General features: G+C 31.6%; 2 protein-coding genes across 2 annotated transcripts in view; both read right to left on the minus strand.

Moving 5' to 3' along the window:
* Positions 1 to 20,628, minus strand: part of LOC130629493 (uncharacterized) — a 73,618-nt gene that overhangs the window by 31,197 nt on the left and 21,793 nt on the right. The gene's annotated exons all lie outside the window — the stretch shown is intronic.
* Positions 1,130 to 19,587, minus strand: LOC130629492 (RNA cytidine acetyltransferase-like). The gene is made up of 28 exons (XM_057442715.1): positions 19,011 to 19,587; positions 17,840 to 17,931; positions 16,284 to 16,455; positions 15,590 to 15,712; positions 15,073 to 15,134; positions 13,922 to 14,036; positions 13,069 to 13,176; positions 12,814 to 12,947; positions 12,221 to 12,314; positions 11,831 to 11,929; positions 11,122 to 11,258; positions 10,536 to 10,799; positions 9,890 to 9,986; positions 9,600 to 9,716; positions 9,038 to 9,214; positions 8,299 to 8,552; positions 8,155 to 8,203; positions 6,509 to 6,596; positions 6,215 to 6,325; positions 5,875 to 5,988; positions 5,339 to 5,394; positions 4,979 to 5,029; positions 4,565 to 4,633; positions 4,324 to 4,425; positions 3,240 to 3,313; positions 2,654 to 2,734; positions 2,215 to 2,248; positions 1,130 to 1,245 (listed from the first exon to the last, which is right to left on the minus strand). The coding sequence occupies exons 1-28, from the start codon at positions 19,116 to 19,118 to the stop codon at positions 1,177 to 1,179; spliced, it is 3,051 nt and encodes a 1,016-aa protein (XP_057298698.1). The 5' UTR covers positions 19,119 to 19,587; the 3' UTR covers positions 1,130 to 1,176.

Here is a 20,628-nt window from a genome sequence, read left to right on the forward strand (position 1 = left end):
TCTCGGTCTGCCTCTGGGCTTTGCCCCAGGAACTATCAAGTCTCTACACTTTCTTACCCAATTATCCTCCTCCATTCTTTCCAAGTGCCCCAGCCAATTCAATCTTCTTACCTGGATAACATCTTTAATTCTACAGAGACTTAGCCTGCTTCTTAGCTCATCTGAACTCTTTCTGTCTCTCAGACTGGCATTACACATCCACCTAACCATTCTCATATCATTCCTTTCTAAACGGTCAAGATCTTCCTGCTTCACTGCCCATGTCTCACTACCGTACAACATAACACTTCTTACACAGGCCTCATACAACCTACCTTTTACCTCAATTGACAGGACTCTGCTAGTCAATAAAGGAAGTAACTCTCTAAACCTTTTCCAAGCAGAACCTATCCTGCAAGTAACACTTCTTCCAACACCCCCTTCACTGCCCAACATATCACCTAAGTAACAGAAGTTCTTAACTATCTCTAACGAGCCACTGTTGTACATCATTAAAGCTGGAAATACTTCATTCTCTATAATCTCACCTTTGCAACGCTTGCATACAAACTGTATGCCAGCTCTTAACCTTCCACTAATACTACTGCACTTCTTATGTACCCAATGCTTGCAAGTCTGACAAAAAATTGAGTTACTACTACAAGGTCACACTTGGCTGCAATGCTACTTATCATGACTTTAGACTTTGCTGTGTTTCTCTTCTAGTCCTTTCTTCCACTTCTCAAACTTTTCAACTAATTCTTTCATCGACTCTGCTATGAGAACCAAATCATCTGCATACAATAACTCCCATGGGCAACCTGTTCTGAACTCCATCGACAGCGCTTCTAAGACTAGAATAAACAACAAAGGACTAAGTACAGAACCCTGATGTACACCAACATTTACACTAAATTCATCACTAAGTGAATCGTTAATCCTGACACGACTTCTAGCATTGCTGTACATAGACTGAACCATTTACGTGGCACTCTATCAAAAGCTTTCTCTAAATCTACAAAGGCAAAATAGAGATTCTTTCTCTTTCCTAAATACTTTTCCTGAAGCTGTCTGAGTAAAAATATTGCATCTACTGAACTGAAATAGCCTACCTAATTTTTGCGAATCGAAATTTTGCAAAGATTATTATCACTTCACGTGTTAATAAGAAAATTCGTCTTTTCAAGTAAAAATATATTACAATGAATGTTTCTTCTTTATTTTCTTCTTTTTCTTTTTCAGTTTTTCAGTTTCGTCAGTTACAATCTAAACATGTATTATTGCGATTAATGTTATTGATTTTAAATTCGTACATATTACTGCAAACTACATTCGAGCGGGACCTCTACTTTAAATCAGGATGGTGAAAAGGGATTTCATGTGTAATTTAAGAATCGGGTACTTTATACCTTCCTGATTTAAGCATATAATTTGTTAGGAACAAAAAGAAATATATCCATATTTTTGTCCAACACGCTAAAATTTATTATTTTTCCTTGTTATTTGTGTCAAATTTTGAACTTGCGCAAAACACGTTCATATTGCTGTTGCGCAAAAATTAATACGCGCGAAATACGTTCATATTGCCATTGCGCGAAATTTATTACGCGCGAAATACGTTCATATTGCTATTGCGCGAAAATTAATATGCGCGAAATACGCACATTGCGGCCATTGGTGAACAAAAAGAAAAAATACGCGCGATAATTTGTACGAATAAGGTAAGTCTATAAATCTATAAGTGGTTTGGTTTCGTGATTAGATAATTTTAATAAATTTCACGAGGATTTATTTTCGCGAATGGCCAAACATTATTACATAGTTTGCATGATTGATGTTTTCAGTACAAGTTTACGATTATTCATCAAATTGTTTTGGAGACTTTTTTCCTTCATTAACATCAAAGTCTAAGTCCCAATTAGATTCATCAGAGAAAGTAAAGGGTGACAATTAAATTTCGTGTCGCGAAAAGACCAAAAATTCGCGAAATCGCGAAATTTAATTCTCACGAGAATTTAATTTACCAGCTATGTTGTATAGCTAAGAATTCCATCTGACTATATTCGCATCTTTTTCATAAAAGACAATGTATTCCCTTTTACGAACTTGTTCAATCAAACTTTCCTACTTACATAACCAACAATTTCAGGCAAAGGTCTAACATAGTCTTATTTTGCTGCACACATAATATTAGTAATAATTGTCGTTCAAGAAATCACAAACAAAGCTACGTACGGTGGACTTTCGTTTGCTTCTTTTTTCTTCCGTGCTGAAAAGAATAAACGTGACGCTATCAACTTTCTACAATTTATTGTCGCAAATTACTATGAAATTAAATTTCGCGAATGAAAAAGGCCTGCGAATTGATTTTAATTCGCAGGCGACGAGGAAAAAATGTCATGTATTATGTCATGTATCATATAATTTTTTCTATAGAAATAAGTTCTATAGAGAAAATTTAAGAGGTAATCATAAGGCATACACCTTTAAATCTGGCAGTGTTTTGCAAAACCGCTAAGTCTTTCCGCAAAAGCCTTCAGAATTGAGATAAACCCTGCGTACATTGCTCTCACTGGAATTGAAGTTTCCAGGATTAAGGGAAAATGAAAATATCTTTGAACATTACCAAAGCAAAAAGGAGTTGTGCTTTGTTCTAAAAAAACAACTCTCCTACCTTTGTATACTAACATTACTCAAACTCTTAGTTTTTCCCAACGTGGTGCTCCATTCTTCGTTGGATCCTGTGATTTCATACCTAAACAAAAATTGAACAAAATATTCCTTTGCTATCCCGAGAATTTGTTACCGTGAGAAAAGACAATATTGCGGAAGAAAAGATTGCAGAATTTAAGATTCTTTTCATCCGGAATTTTCTGACACAATATCAGATTAGCAATCTTTAATTCTGCGCAGTTTTATTTTTTGTCATAAGGTAAATTTTGTTTAAAGAATCAACAAAAAGTAACGGATTAAAAATAATTAAACAGAACTTCGACCGTACGCACCGAAGGCATCGCTACCATTTTGAATAAAATACGGGTAAAAAATATAGGGACTGGTCGTCCTTTATATATCGCATTTTGATGCCTGTAGCACGGCTATAAAATGGCACACAATATTATTATTGGTATAGACTTTTTACGCTCAAAAGCAACGAAGGAAGAATTTATGTCACAATAAAACAAGCGTTCTAATAACGTGACGAATACATTGTCAAAGCCATTTCTAAGCTTCTAAAATACAAACGTGTTTACACTTACTGTGATAAATCTATATTTTTTAGCTTTTCAATTTCTTTCTTTTTCTTTCCTTGAAAATCTTTTTCCACTTCAGCCTATACATCAAAAGTAGAAACACAACAAAATACAAGTGAAGATAACACATTGTTACGTAAGTCGCATGCAAGGTGTCTGCCAAATTGTTACGTAATTTAGATGTGTAAAAGATTTCTCACGCACAATAATGCGAGAGAAAACGATCGAGTGCTTGGATTGAAATAAAATTTGGTACACTGCACAGGAAATTATAATGTACCCGATGCTGGCATAATATTAAAAAGAACATTTGTTAAAGTATAATTTTTAATTATTAACAAATTATTTTTTGTCAATCTTTTGACGCTTTTTTAAAAAAATTAAAAGATTCGTACACAATTTTTCAAGCTCTTTAATATGAACCAACTTGTTTTTCTTCGTGGGAGGTAAGCTGTAAGATTTAGAAGATTTTTGACGTTGTTTTTCAAAGTGTTATACAATAATTTATGCGATATTTTAAAGTTTCGGAGTACACAAATACCAGCAAATTACACAATTAGGTAATAAAAATATTTCTAAAAATGGCAGTGCCAACTAAGAAACATAACATAACATTAATGGACATATATACTCATATATCGTGGTTTTGAAGGTTGTTTCTTTACAGAATGACAGATACTCAAGGTTTTCAAGGTCCAGCAGACACCACGGCATAATAAAAACCGTTACGCTACTGTTTAATTAGAAAAAGAAATCGTAGAAAAAAAAAATCGCGATTTTTTTATACCCGATTTTGAGAAGCTGTTTTAATAGCAAAGTACATTTTTAGTCTACGTAGCATCACAGTGCTAAGAAGTTTCAGTATTTTCTATTTTATGTTTTTTTGAAATTGTATTTAGAAGGTTATACAACGTACATATAGTAATAGATAAATTTTGTGCTTTATCTATTTAATGTGGCGACTTTTTTTTGATAAACAAAATTTCAGGAAATTTATAAAAGTTTTTTGGCTATCCAGTTAGATAAACTTTGCGAGTTTAGGATTCTCGTACCTAAAAGTTTAAAAAACGATTACAAGAAAGTAACGTACTAGTTCTTGTTTGAGTGACTGTCGAGTTGGTTCCATGTGGACAACTGATCGTTCCGGTAAAATGGATTTTTCAATCTCTGCTTCAACAAGACCATTTAAGAACTAAAATATAACTTAAAACGACTCAACTATGATAACAGAAATTGTTTCCACTTAAACACAAAATATTTTAAAGCTGTAAAGTAACATATCTTAATATGATATATCTAGCTGATGAACAGATTGACAACTGGAAGCCTACCTGTGTTGACTTGCGTAAAATCTTGTTGAACAATCCAAGTATTTGACTGCTTGGTAAATCCAATTCTTTCTGAAAAGAAATTGACATAAGTTAAACTGACATATACGTACATTCAATATACTGCAAGAAACGAAAGCTTATAGTCAGTGCAAAAAAATCACTTCTTCCTATTAAAAATTAATTTGCATTTTTTTCCAATTTTGTTGTATTAAACAAAACTACATATCAAGTGGTAGCGCTCCTCTTATTTTTATCCAGCATTCATTTGTCCATGCCTGATGTGTTTAAGACATTCTCACTGCCTTACACCTAGACAAAATTAGCAAATGAACTATTCATATTTGTATGTTGCTGCATAGACTTGACATCAACAAACTGTAGATGACTACTAGAAACCTTTTGGTAATAACTTACCTGTAAATCATCTACTGATTTTCTTTGTAAACCAATTCCAAGAAGAATTGCCTAACATTGAGAAAATAAAAATTGACAAATTGTTGAAGGGAAAATACAGGCAAGAAACCACAGATGTCCCATAATCTAATATATATATATTTCACTTCATTACCTACTTATCTTTTCAGTACAATTATTTCAACTGGGCAGTGAAAAGAATGCAGGAAGAAAATCTTTAGAAATGAGAAACGTTCGTGGAAAGCAAAGATGTTAGTTAAAACAAGAAGAAGAAACAATGCAAACTGTTGACTAGATGAAACATTCAAATGCTTAAATGCAAAAAAATGCTGCAGGACTTGTTTATAGAACGTTACATACCGTTTGCACAGCGGATAAGGAAATGTCCAATTTTTTGAGGAAATATTGCCTTGCAACTACATAAAATAATAAACATAATAGCATAAAGTTTATCTGCACGCTTGCAGTATACATTTTTTAGTTACATACTAATGGCTTACTAATTGAAGTATAACAGACATTTTACAAATATATTATTTTCGATATAGCAAAGGGTAAATCTGCTTAAAAGTTCCCAAAAGTTACAACAGATTAGTTGCAAGCCCTATGGAAAAGATATTAAAATTTTGATGACAGCAGCAATTACTGGGCATATACATAAAGAAATTCTACTAAGAAACTTGCTGATCAAACTTATGTATAGGGTCATGCATTCAGTTTGGCGAATTTCACTAAATTTAGTCCAGGCGTCCCCTAGTTACTCACGGAGGAGGAGACGTCAATTTTTAATTAAGAATTAAGAAAATATAACATTAAAATATCAGAAGTTGATGTTATCTTTTCAAACAATGTGCAAAAATTAGTTCTTAAGGTGCTAACGATAAAAAATAGAGTACCTTCTGGAAGCAAATCCATGATAAGATGATAATCAACCATGTTTTTCGAATACAAGTCCAGTCGTTTCAAATCGTAATTTGTGAACAGAAAATTCAACTCTTCTTTTGTGAGTGCTACATTGAGAAACAATAAAAAAAAAAAAAAACTCTAATGACTTCGCTTTGGTAGAATTTATTTTCTGTTAGGACTAGTTTTGTGCGTTTTTTACATAGCATATTACAAATGGAGAATAAGCTCCAAGCAACACTATATAATAAAATTTTACAAAAGTAACTTCAATTTATATCGATATATCAAAATACTACTTTTCTTGATAAAATTCAAACAGAATAACCTTACAATGAACAGTATCCAGATTTTTCAATTTTGTTTGCAGCATACTCAATCCAAGAGAAGATGAAAATTTTTTGAACTGATAAGATAACAATGAGATAAATCTTTTGCGAAAATCTAAAAAAAAAAGATTGTAAAGCAAACATCAATGAGTTTAAATAACAAAAATTTAAAACATATAACAGAATGAAAGAAGAAAAACGAATTTCTAATACGGAAAGAAAATCGAATGAATTCACTATTCTAAAAAGATCATTTAAGCATGGTGTTTTATTTCATTAGTGATATATTGAGGTATACCTAGCCAGTATTTTTTTAACCATCCATCTGTAACATCACTATTCAAAATTCGTAGCATGATACACGAATGTTCGCCAGTTAATTCATTCTAGAAAATTTAAAAGATTCGAAAAGATGGATTAGAAAACAAAACACAGTCAGCAGTCCAAGATTTAAACAAATATTAAATTGTTAAATAAAAATGTTTAATATAAATAGTATAAAATTACAGACTAAACAGGGAATTATCAACAGTATTGTTACCTATTAGAAAACGTTCTATAATGTAGCATAGACTAATCACAGTAAAATAATACATTCCTTTGGCTGTGGCAGAAAGTGGATATGTTTACTGGTCTTTTGAACTAGCCGCACAAGCTTTGTCGATTTTCTTGATATTACGTCACAACATCAATGTGTTAAACTGACGTCAAGAAATTATAAGATCATTAAACTCGGTGCAATGTGCTGTATATTTCAAAAGCCAAATATGTTAGAAATAGATGGAAAATACCGACATTATCTCCTGCATGTGTAACTAAGGACCACAATTAAGCAATCACCCTAAGGTCATGGACAACCCACCTTTCCGGAGGCAACAATTTTGGATGACGTAATCAAAACCTTCAAACTGAAATATTGCGATAATCGCCCATTGAAAAAACATGAGCTCCATAAAATAAATGGGTAAATAATTTGTCATTTTTTAGTTAAATGGGATGACTGTCATTAATGACGTCATCAAGATATATCTACATAACAGTTTGCCTCCCTGATGAAGTACATTTTCCCACGAGCTATATAGCTAGACTTAAACAACGATAAGCTAACTACAGGCAATTGAGACTTGGTTTTGACATAACAGAATAAAACGGAACAGCGTCAATAGCCATTAAAAATAACTGACGTCTGGATCACAGGCCCTGGCATTGCCAAGTATCCAAAGCTAGGTCAACTCAGCCAACAAGTTAATATCTCCTTGACGGTTTGTGGAAATAAAACGGGGCTTACAACTAGTCTTATATACTCACACTTTACTAAAATATCCCTATGTGTTTCTGTGACAGGCAAAAATATGGGTCGCTTTTGCTTAAGAAATAGCCACAAGCCTTATTGTAAGATGTTATTATGCAAGTCATGCTTCATTAACTGCTGCTTCCATATGATTTAAAAAACTAGTCCATTAATAATAAAAAAAAGTGCATCATCGGACTGTATTAAACCAAGTGGTGCATATGCGGTATATATTAGGCCCGGGAAGTGAGAGGTTGTGGGTTCAAGTCCCACTTAAACCATCACCTTTGCAGCCAATGTGTAGATGTACTTATACTAACAAAAAAGAAGAGATTTTTTATATTTACGAACTTTTAGATCTTTCTTTAAAAACATTTTTGATCTTACCACTTTTACTTCTAGCTACAATTAAGTAACCTGAAGTAATTATATTCATGAGCCATACAACTACCGGCTATCTTAAAGTACATATTATTAAATACTGTTTTGAAATAGAATGATTTTTCTCTTTTTCTGCAGAAAATTTGAAAATGACCTATTTTTAGAAAATTTGATTCACTTTACGTATGATGAAGGCCAACCTGAATACACCAAAACTGATAAAAGTCAACAACCTCTCTTATATATCTTTAAAAGAAATAAAGTATCCTAACCGCTGATTGACGTAAATAAACAGGTATAAATTCTGCATGCTTCCAAAACCTGAAAAAAACAAAACAATATCAAATTGAATTTCTTACTCCAAAAAAAGATTGAGAGAAGCACACACAAAGGTTACATAGAAAAAATGAACATACTTTAGTAAATTCGACGTCAAGCCATAAGAAACACCAAGATAATCTAAATTTTCTGCTGCACGTTCGCTCAACTTTAGCAACAATGGTGGTAGGTTTTTTCTTGGTTTAATAACTTCCTCCATGAGATTCTCTTCAATGTCATTATCAGTAATTTCATCAATTTTTCCATTGTGTACACTATCTTCATGCAAGTTAGGTATATTTCCACTGTAGTAATCGATGAGTTGCTGAAGAGCTCTTTTACCATATCCCATCTAAAAGAAAAATAGACAAATAAATTGCTAAACAAAAAACAGAACGAATAAGAAAACAACGGTGTTTTAAACAGCTTCTTGTACACATATATGTAACAACAAATAGCCAACTTGGTTGGATTTAAAGAGTACAAAAAGCATTCTCCCCGTTTCTTTTTTTAACAGTAGTAACAATAAAATTGGTGGTAGGATGAGGTAATAATTTTATGTAATACGACATAATATACACATTGAAAAGCAGGGTTGCATGGTCATATGACTGTGTGGTTGGAAATTTTAAGCAAGATTACGAAAATAATAAGCTTAAATGTTTGTTTGAAACAACATTACGATCTGGTGGTGCCACTTTTTTCTAAAAATTGAACTTAGTAATGCCAAATTAAATATTGAAAAAAATTTATAGGAAAGAAAAGAGTGAGAGAGAAAGCGATGTTTTAAATTTTTCCTAAAATTTATTTACATTTCAAACAAACTCTTTTGCATACCTTTTGAAAATCTGGGTGTGTTGCAATTCTAACTATCCGTCCACCAGATAAACTTCCGAATTCACTGTCGTTATATTGTTGACTGATCGTCCATGGAATCATATCCCCCGAAGCACGCTTACCACGTGACAAGCTATTCAATATAGTATCCTTTGATATCTCCCCTTCCAGACACACCTGTAAAAACAAATAAATATCTTCCATCTTTCTTTGCAAAGGCTTCTCCAAGTCATAGAAAAAAATCAGCCATATTTCAAAATATTTCTCATATCGGATTTTATTTTAAGTATAGAATCATGGAAAGAAAAGAAAGTATCAGCCAATAATTTGATAAAATTTGTATGTTTTATTTGCAACAGAAAAGTTGAAAAATTAAAAACTGATCAGGTAAATTATAGTTTTTTATTTATGATTGAGAGAAGTTTTTCTGGAAATTGAAGGCAATCATAACAAGATTTCTGACTGAATACTACTCCCTAGCAATTCTTTAAAATAGAAGAAAATTTAATGTTGTTATAAGGAGAACTTCAAAAGTGGTCAACATCAGAATTCTAAAACTTACTTGCACCACACATAGTACTTCAGGTAATGTTGTTTGTGTTGGTTCGACAGGTCCAAGTAAACAAAACAAATGATGAGCTGGTGCATCAGACATCAACTGTAAATCATTTGGTGTATTCTGAACAGATGATAAAAAAGTGAAGCAGCTTTTCTATCATAAGTTCCTACCATGAATCCAAGTTTATTTATTACAGACAAATTGACTAATTTAAAGTACTTATCAGCCCTTGGATAATAACAAAAGAAAGACATTCTACATGAAAAGTATCATTCAGAACATTCGTGTCATACCTTATAATGTGAAGCAACGTACAGCGACATAATTCTTTGTAAAAACATTTCTGATGCTTTATGGTAAGAAAATAATGTATCACGATTTATGTAATATCTTATAAAAAGCTATTAAGGAAAAATAATTCTGTATACAGGGGGGGGGGAGAAGACAAAAATCTATTTTGAAGTCATAATAAAGCAAATATATCTGTATATATATGTACAAATTAAAGACAACGGTAATTTTCAATTTTGCTTTGTTTTTCCTGAAAAATAAAACTGAACAAAAGATGTAACAAAATGAAGTTTAGTTTAAATATGTGTTTTTTTATTCTGAATATAAGAAAGTAAAATTTTCAAATAAGCACCCAGCTTCTCAAGGTAGTTTTCGATTAAGCGCCCCTTTTATCAGGTGGGCGCTTATTCGAGGGGAGCACTTAATAAGTGCTGGGCGCTTATTGAACTTTGAGGAAATTACCTTGGCGCTTATTCGAAGAGGGCGCTTAAAAAAATGTTGGGCGCCTAATCGGATCATTACGGTAATAACAAAGGAATAGTTGAAAGTGTTAGGGATTGTAAAATTGAATTTTAAGATATATGTATCGTTTAGTCACACCACTGTAATACTTCAAAACATATTTGAAAAATATCAATGAAAAGATACAGATCACACTTTTCTGGTAAAGGACAGCCAGAACTTATTCTTGGAACAACAGATGCATCTAAGCAAAGCAAATTATTCAGCCATTTTTCCACAGGGTCACCATTTGCATAACGGATAGATTCGTTTAAAGATAACTCCACTAAAATCCGACTAGATGTTTTATTTATAGATTCTGTAGAGTTTTCTTTATTTGCAGAGGGCACACTTTGAGATCGAAGTTGCTCGATTAATTTTAGTGACAATGATCGACCTGTCCCTTCGTAACTACAAGAAACGTAAACATATGTAAAACAGTGAGAAATACGTTAACTTTTACACAAGGACTTCACATGGTACAATGAATTATTACTTGTTTTAAAGACTTCATGCTTTTAAAAGCATCACATTGAAGCTTACTTAGATTAAGACTTCTTTTAAATACAAATAATAAGGCTTAGTTTTAAAAGCATACCCAAGCCTTTAATAAAAAAAGATGTAAAGGATAAGGTTTAACAAAATTGGTTTTTCTTTTACATCATGCAAACAAAATACTATGACTTTGTCAAAATTTACATATTTACATATATCATCCTAAAGTTACATATACCCATTTATCGTGGACGACATAAATACAAGGTATGGACCAAGCAGTTCTTTGACAAAAGGCAATGGAATGGCAGCGGCTTCGTCAATTGCTAATAATTCTGCTTGACCAAGTTTATGATGATCTGTGGGTGAGACATACTGAAATCATAACAAAAAGTTTTAAGGTTATTTTCTACTTCAAGAATTTTTTTTTTTTTTTCGTAAAGAGAAACAGACAGAGTCAAAAGAGCTTCTGATCATGCGTACTTAAAGGTTTACACCATGTAAGTGCAAAAGTAGAATTGATTTTAACTTTTGAAGAAATGACAGGTAGAAAATTAATTAGCCAATCAGATTATTTTATTTTGTGAGAATTGCGCAAAGTGTATTTACTATCCGTATTAAAATGTACGCAATAATATAAAATGGAAATTATTTGTTCTATTTTATCCCTTTCGTTCCTTTTCACAGAAAATTTTCTTTAATATTAATCATGTGTACATTAATTTTAAATGACTTCTGACATTCACTTTTACGAATACAACAAAAATGTTCTTATTTTTATCACTCACTAAAATAAAATCTGTGTGATAAAATGAATAGTACCTCTTGTAAAAATTATTCTCATAAAATCATGAAAAGAGATATTCTTAAAAATAGGACTTCAGGAATTAACCTTTACAAGTCTAGGTTTTATTTTAAAGGATCGCCATCCATCAAGTTGTTGATACCTGTATTGTTTGTCTGTGTTCTCTAAAAATGTTCACTCTTACAACAGCCTTGTTAAAATCTGGATTTGTAGACTGAATGATTTCATAATCTACATGCTCCTGAAATAAAGGGGATAATTAAGTCAATTTAAGAGGTATAATAATTACAAATTTCTTAAGTAAAAACCTAGTTGGTGAAATATCTATAAGGTGATTTTGTAAGTCAGTGTGTAAAATTCTGAGCTTTTAAAATTTTACTATCCATATTATAATACCTGTAAACGTCTGTCATGCAAAATGATACAGCAAGTAGCGAGACACATGTAATGCAGACAGACGAAACTGTTGATGTTTCCTTGGGCCACTGACTAGTCTTATAAAAATAAACCAGAACAAAAATTTTCCACCTACTTGATAATCAAGCGCATCAAATCCTTTAAATACAAATTCAAATAATGTTTGCAAGTTCTCTGGACTTGGAGATGTAACAAAAATGTTGGAATACCTACAAGATAAAATTTTACTGAAATTTAGACAACAACTTTTATTATTAGCAATAACGTAACACATATTTCAGTAAAGCAATAAGTATTCCAGCTGCATTAAAATAAATACAAAATACATTGAGTCGAGTCAAGGTCTAGTACAACTAGTCTACAGAACAATATGCTTAATGAGCTTAATGAGCATGAATTTTTTTGGCAAGTAATGTGGGTGAGGACGTCAAAGTAATTGTTTAATAAAAATCATATGTTGACATTGCACATTTTGTTAGGACAATAAGTTGACAACTAATGGTTGTATTCTTTCACACCCGCAAGCAAGACTTGTTTAGTAAGCTTTTTTGTTTAGCATTTTTATTTAATACAATAATCATCTGTGTGATTGTATTTTTTTCCTTTGAAATAACGAATAATTGGAATGATTGAGATTTCATATGCTCTTTATAATAATTATTAAACTCAGCGCAGTTGTAATAAATCACCATAGATTAACAAAATTACCCAAAGGCAACAGCAGACGCAAGTGCCAGACCAATGGCGGCAGATTTTCCACGACCACGAGCAGCAGTTAACGCTACTGTGCTTCTAAGTGTTTTCTCAGATATTACTTCAATGAATTTTAAAACCGCTTTTGCCTAGAATGTTATATCATAAGAAACAATACTGAAAATTAAAATGGAAAATATTAAAACATCAATTTCCTTTAGGACATTTGGTATGACAGATCTGCAACAAGCATTCTTTATGGAAGGGTACCTGGTCAAGTGTTTTACATTGATTGATAATGGACCCCACTGGTTGTGTATCTTGTAGAGAATCTTTTAACTCTTTCAGTTCTATTTCTTCCTTTGTCAATAATTCTTCCTAGAAGACAATAAAATAGAAATTCCAATCTGTCTATTGTGCGTTATTTTTTGTTTATACGTTAAAACTGTAAAATGATCAAACTGTAACGTAAACAAAATAAGAATTTTCTTTAGACAGCCCAATTTGAGCAAAGAACTTGGTAACCATAACATAAAATTTAAAACTTCAATGTTTCTGCTAGATCCTTCTACTTAATACTCACTTAACAGTACCCAACATCAAGATGTCAGACCTATCTCAACTTTATAACTGGAGGTACATTTTTTTAGTGGGAACATGGTTGAACCCAGACATGATATTTCACAATGACTCTATAAATACGCATTTTGAAGTGCGTTTTAACAATTATAGGAAGTTACTTAGGTGTTGTATTTGACATAACGAATCAGGATAAACGCAAGTGCATTTTTTATTTGCCTACTTTTTATTTCATATTTATAGAGTCTAGGTAAAAAATGAGTCATTGCAGAAAAACGTTAATTAACTTCCTATAATTGTTAAAACGCACTTGAACAAAAACACAACACATTGTAAACTTTTAGTAAAAATATAGTTTAATAATTTAGTAACAAAATTTAGTATTTTTATTATCAGAAAACCAGAGAAATTTTCTCCTGCAAAATATAAGAAAGTCAAAATTTCTCAAAATTTAAATGAAGTGATTTTGATACCACAAAAGTTTCTTCCCATAAAGTATGCAAAGAAAATTCAAACAAAAAAAAGTTAAATGTTATCTACTTACTTTTGTTTTTGGTGTTAATGCAGTTACATTGAGTGATTGTGAAGATATGGGAAGTACGCGAAGTTGGTCGTCAATTACTAAACATGTCTGACATGATGATAGTGATAAAATAAACCTAAAACAAGGTACAGTCGAATAATAGTTATGTACAACTATTTGATAACCTGTGGCCATATCCACAGGTTTGTCCTTTCTTCATTTACAGCATTTCGTGTATCCTGCTACTGGTGTTACCATTTTGCGTGACAGACTGACAGACATATAAGGGTATTAAAATATAAAAAAAGTTTTGTATATTCATTTAATGGTCAACCCAAAGAGATAAATAACAAACATTAGGTAGATGTTTAATAACCAAGCTTTGCTTACCACACTGGCCCGTACTAAAAAATAAATTCAGTGTTTGAGTAAACTTAGTGCTTGAGTAAACCTAATGCTTGAGTACATTTGGCATCAAATATATATACATTATTTATAACAATGCAGAGACCTTGCAGTAACACAAATATAATAAACCAACATATTTTATTACGTTTATTTATTTAGCTCATATTTTAGCAACCAACAACGAAAAATAAATAACTGGTCATTCATTAGGACCGATTCGATATATGACCAACCAATGTTCTGTCTCTTTAATCCTGTAGCCAGTCAATTATTCCATGTCAAGAGTTACCAAAGAGAACACAATGTTATTTTAAAGCATTTCAATGTCTCTTTAGGCATATATTTGTAAAGATATTTTGATTGCTATGCTAATCAACCCTACTTTGGTGGTTTGCAGCACCCAAGTCCACCAGCTACTTTGGCTTGTTTGCTTTGTTTTTACTTACAATCGATTTTTTATATTATTTTAACAACAGACAAGTAATTCACTGAGATTCCTGAAAATGTTATAAAGTCAGACATAAACAATTTCAACGAAAATTTGTACTTGTGTAATGACTGCAAGTCTAAACTGTTGATTTTTGAGACCAATTTAATTTTAGCCCCAATTTTACCAAAGAGTTGACTGCAATTTACAGTGACCTTTTGATATTTTGATTCCAAATGTGTAAATATGTTTACATTTTTACTTGTATTTTATGCTAATAAATGTTGAGGCATTCATGAAAATTTTTTCAGTATTCATGATTTTATTAAAAGCATACCTTTCATTAAACCGTGCAACAACTTCTTGATGTGCCTCTGTTCGATATCTTGTGTGAACATCCTATAAGTATAAGTTAGATAGATATATTAGAAAAATTGAAAATTGTATTGATACATGTTAGTATTTCACTCATTACATTTTATATTTTTGTTAATTTGAGAAAGAAGAAATTGTAGTGATGTCATTATTTTCAGATGACTTTATCATAACCCCAAAAATTGAACTTTACAGAGCTAAGTTTATTTTTTGTATTCAATTTATATTTAAAAAAAAGAATCTTTTTCAAGTCTTTTAACGCAAAACAAATCATAATATAAGAGCTTTCTGGGATGACTGTCAGACTCAATTGTTAGTGCTTATAGTGAGGTCACCAAGAACATTAAAGTAAAAAAAAAAAATTAAGTTGCGAATAAACAAATTTGACTTTCGTTCTTACTAGGAAACCTAAAAATTAATTTACAAATAGAAAAGGAAAACATCATGCTATTTCCATCAACTTATAAACTGGTCCTCACCATGCTCATTGTATATAACTTTTTCAATGATGTCATACTTTGCAGGAGTACACAAACAATGCCACCTCCCTCTACTGTTTCAATTGTTCGGGCCAACAAATTTGGAGTTAATGCTTCAAAGTCCTACGTCAATAACAAAAAAATACAAGGTGATAAATATGTTTAAAAAATTCCATAGAATCATCAACAGCATGGCAAAAAGATTGCATATTTGAACTAAAAAGAAACAAAGTTGGGTTTAACTTTCTAATAATTTACTTACTTTATCAATGATTTTATCAAACAAAGTATAACAATTAGGGCCTTAGTGTCAGAATTAGTAAAATAAGGTCATTTCGCAGAAATTTCTGACTGTGGAGAAGAAATTCTCTTTGCAGCTTTGGTCTGAGAGCACTGTAGGCAACTTGCCATTGATCCCTTGTTAATGGTTATTTTGTTGCAATAACCATTTTAGAAATAGGTGATACAACCGAATGGTGAAAAAGTACAATACACAGTTTTCACATTTTTTTTGTAGAATGATTCCTAAAGAAGTCGTTTTAATTCGCATATTGCAAATTGCAACCTGCTTATTTCGAATCCCAGGGTTAACGATAAGATTTAAACATTCTTTGGTAATTTCATGCTTGCAGCAAGTTACCTCACAAAAACTTTTTTGTATACTCTAACCTAAACAACTGGAACTAGGTGTTACCTGCAAAATTACCATACCATATGTACTTCCAAGTATTTTGTGAGTTTCACCATAATAACAATATCTAATCGTTGTCGCTGCAATGAACAGTTCAAAAGGATCGTCCTTTTTTACATCCAATGAACCACTTTTTACTTTCTTTTGAAGTTGTTTCATACGCTTCTTTCTGTGACTAAATAAATAAAATATTTATATTTATATTATTGGAATGCTTCGGCCAAAGAAAATTGATTATCTGTTTCATGTGATAGCTTTTGAAGCACAATTCGCGGTGCATTTTATTCTTCTTAAAAAAAACTCACTTGCATTTATAAACTACAAAAAATAAAGACCACAGTTTTAAACCGTTTTTTTTAAATGAGAGTAGACACTGTACTTTAAAAAATACTTACCATAAACAATAAAACAATGAAATAATACTTGATTGGTTTTGGATATATAGGTCCTGAAAACTTAGCTCATTATGTGGAATTATGACATCATCATCGATTAGATGCTGAGAAACAGTTGCTAGCATGAATGATTATCAGTATAACAAACATGCATTAATTAGCATAATTATGAAAAATTCTAATTAAAAATCTTAAAAAAAAAGAAATAAAAAGATTTGCTCAAGGTAGGCTTTACTACATAACGGTATGGGCACCTAAACTAAATTAACCTCGAGTCAACAGAATCATAATGCTCTTGATTCTCTTCTGCTTTCCTTTACGATACTTGCAACACCTTTGATACTCCTGGCATTGGTTTATTTATCATTGGTTATATGTCTTGTATAAGTGTCCACTGATATTTAATTACTTCAGCTTTACAGTTTGAATTGGTTTAGTTGAAGATCAACAGGGTTCTAGTCCAGTGATAAAATCAATTTACCATAGTACTAATTCTCATTCGCATTAATATTTGCATATTTCTCTCAGAGTGTTTGGTGAGTACAGAACAGGTGTAGAAAGAACATAGGTTAGTGCACTATGAGCAGTTTTGTCAACAAAGAAGAGACTAGATGTGTCTCAAATTATGGTGTCCAGGTGTGTGGTTTTTAAGCATTTAATTAGTCTGTCTACAAAAAATAAGCATCTTCACATCCTGAGAATAGGACATCCAAGTCTGTATCATGTCTGTGAAAATTTGTGCGTTAGGCAGAAGAAAAACAGGAGGTATCACAACATTGGCCACAGGAGTAGAATACCACAGTGATAGATGTTTTTTCTGGGGTACATTAGATACGAATTATAGGAGCTAGTGTTAAAGATGTATTGAAAAAAGCAAAACTGTATTGGGAGTGTGTCTGTTTCCCTTCCTCTTCATCTTCAGCATAACACACTCTCCCAATTACACTTAATCACTCTACTTATTTTACTTTGTAATTGCATTCAACTTATGTACACATACTAACAATTTATTGGTAATCAAAAATTTAACACATTTAGGCAAGTTTTTTATAATGACGTTCTTGATCACTGGAATCACAAGGTGTTACATTTAAAAACCCTTTCCTTGCAAACCAATAAAAGCAAATCCTCTTTTAAAAAAAAATGATACTGTCAAATATTTACCTGCTAAAGCCCAACTCTTTTTTATAACACCACAATACAGATGGGCGTGCTCTTACTTGTGCTTTTGACAGCATGTGATGAAGAATTACAACCTAAAAAATATAATTACATTTAGTGACATCAAACTTTTTTACGGAAGTTAACACCAGATGCATCGAAAAATGTTTAAAATTGTATTGTAAAGTATATTTTAGACCCTTTCTAACATGAGCAAATGTATTGGTTTGAAAAGTTTAAGATGCAAGATAAATTTTTAAAATCGTAGCTGACAGACATGAACATTTGTACCAAAATAATCTAGAACTACCTTTGACACCTTTCAAGAAACAATGACAGGGCATATCCCTCATTTTTTTCACAGTTACAAAAATGCATTTCCTATACTGAAAATCTCCATGTTCTGTTTCTACTAGAAAAAAAATTAAACAAGGGTAAGGTTTTTTTTTTCTTTGTAAAATTGCTAGGTTAAAAAATATTTACAAAATTTTTTTAAAACTGATAAGATGAAGTTTAGCTCCCTTATCTATTCTACAAAATCTCAATTTTTAAAACGTCAAAGTTTGAACATCTTATACTTTGAACATCTCTTATACTAACAGGCTAAGTTTCCACAGGAGCTTTTATTTTCTTCCTAAGGAATGTACAAATCAGCTATATATCAAAACATTAGATCATTACAAGAAATTCCAATATATCTTCAACTGTTCGTCACATGGTCCTGTACATTTTCTTGATCAATATTTCAAGCTCTACACAATACAGGCAAGTTTATTGTTCATTGCTTAATATTCATATGTCGGATCTTTTTTTTATTGTCTTCTCCCTAAGTGGAATTTCCACAGGCTTAGCAACTTTTGTATATAATCTTTTGCAATACTTTACTCTGGTTTTGGAATGTTCAGAACGCCTGCTTAAAACTTTGCAAGGCAACTAAAACAAATGACAAGTAGGAGTTGAAATCATTATATCACATATACCCTACTTATTTTCTAATTCGCTGTGCTCAATCCAAAATAACCTTATTTATTTTCTTATTTCTGCGACAGGGAGGACTCAAAGAACTTCATCATACATACGAAAATAAATTCAAATAAAACACAAGGCCACATATTACATTCATATATATACATTTTCTTTTTGTACATATACAGTCAGTAAATAAAGCTCTTACCTGATCTTTAGACTTGTCACCAACAACGAAAAACAAGCTACGATGTTTTTGCTGAACACCATTTTCAATAACAACACGAATTCTGTTGTCAATCTTTTTAAGCACCATTTTTAAATGTTTCTACTACAATGATATACATTATACAATTCACTAATGTGTGTTTTAAATATCAACTGAATTTTCAAGACCAAGAGATATCCACTCAGATATAAGGTTTGGAATCGACTGGCCTACAGAATATTTAGGGACAAATCTAGAGGATAATTTTTTATTTATTTCCTTATTTAAAGTAAAAAACTAATCTAAATCGAATAAAAAACAAAACAAACAAAAAAATAAATAAAAAAAATAAAAAAATAAAAAAAAAATAAAAAAAATCGCATAATAATGCTCAACAAAATCTTAGCACTGGGTTACATACTTTGCATGAGCAATCAGTACCCTTCCAAGACCGTATGGAATGACGTAAACTGTAAAGCGAAGGAGAGTTTTTTATGGAAGATGGGACAGATAACCATAAAATTCCTGTATGATTAGCAAGACTATTTAAACCATACGATAGTGTGCGGTAAGTCGAGCGCAGATTAAGATTACGTAAGTTATAATTATTTTCCCTAATTCAAAAAATTTCAAACATATAACGAGGCGATATTCCGTTTAAAAATTTATATAATTCTTTCATAAGACTTCTTAAATTAATAACGTGGATGGAACTACTATTTGATAAACTAAGAAGACCCTCAAAACTAGATATGCTATCATTATTAATTATGCGTAGACAACGTTCATGTATACGATTGATACAATTATTAGCTACGCATCCACAAAACATCCATACCAAAGGACAATAGGAGAACTGAGAATAAAGGTATTAAAAAGAAGTTTCCTCTCTCTTGGAGAAATATACGAAGAAATTCTCTGAAGAACGTTAAGCTTCCTACTGGATTTACAACAAATGTTTCTAATGTGTGCGGCAAATTTTAGTTTTGTATCAATCGTAATACGGAGCAATTTAATTGTCGAACTCCACTTAATAGTCTGACCTTCAAAAGAAATAAAATTGTCGATACTTCCCATCGTAATATATTGATATTTATTTAAATTTACGAAAAGAAAGATAAATTTGTGAGTAAAATTGGTTTAACTTTATCTAGGGTATTGCCGCAAGCATATAAAGTATTATCGTCAGCAAAATTACAAATTTGTAAAAGTGAGACGAAGCAAAATAAATCATTGATAGAGATATTAAAAAATGGAACACCTAATATAGATCCTTGAGGAACTCCAACAAGAAGAGGACGCCAAGTACTAACAACAGAGTTTATTCTGGTTCGTTGAAAACGGTTGCTAAGATAAGAATAAATGAAATGCAAAGCACTTTTAGCAAAACCATAGGCATGAAGCTTCGCAATAAGTAGGCTATGATTAATCGTATCAAAGTCCAATTACCAAAAGCTGGGTTCAGCCACCTGTTTCGGAACAGACAGGTTGTTGACGTCATCAAAAAAACTTTACACCCTTATACCTCTTCAAATGTATACTTTCAAAGCACATAATTCTATAAGAAGAAAATACTTAAGAAGAAAATTCCGAACTATATTGATAAAAAATAAACTCA

Source organism: Hydractinia symbiolongicarpus, chromosome 2 (genome assembly GCF_029227915.1).
Source record: "Hydractinia symbiolongicarpus strain clone_291-10 chromosome 2, HSymV2.1, whole genome shotgun sequence".
NCBI classification, from domain to species: Eukaryota; Metazoa; Cnidaria; class Hydrozoa; order Anthoathecata; family Hydractiniidae; genus Hydractinia; species Hydractinia symbiolongicarpus.

Bases quoted from the DNA above. Each gene is read 5' to 3' on its own strand.
- LOC130629492 (XM_057442715.1), bottom strand. From the start codon at position 19,118: ATGGTGCTTAAAAAGATTGACAACAGAATTCGTGTTGTTATTGAAAAT. The intron at 9,717-9,889 runs GTATGACACGAA...TCATCTGTTCAG, and splicing joins ACGTTGCTTCACATTATAAG to AATACACCAAATGATTTACA. The intron at 9,215-9,599 runs GTAAGTTTTAGA...TTGTTTTTACAG, and splicing joins AAGTACTATGTGTGGTGCAA to GTGTGTCTGGAAGGGGAGAT.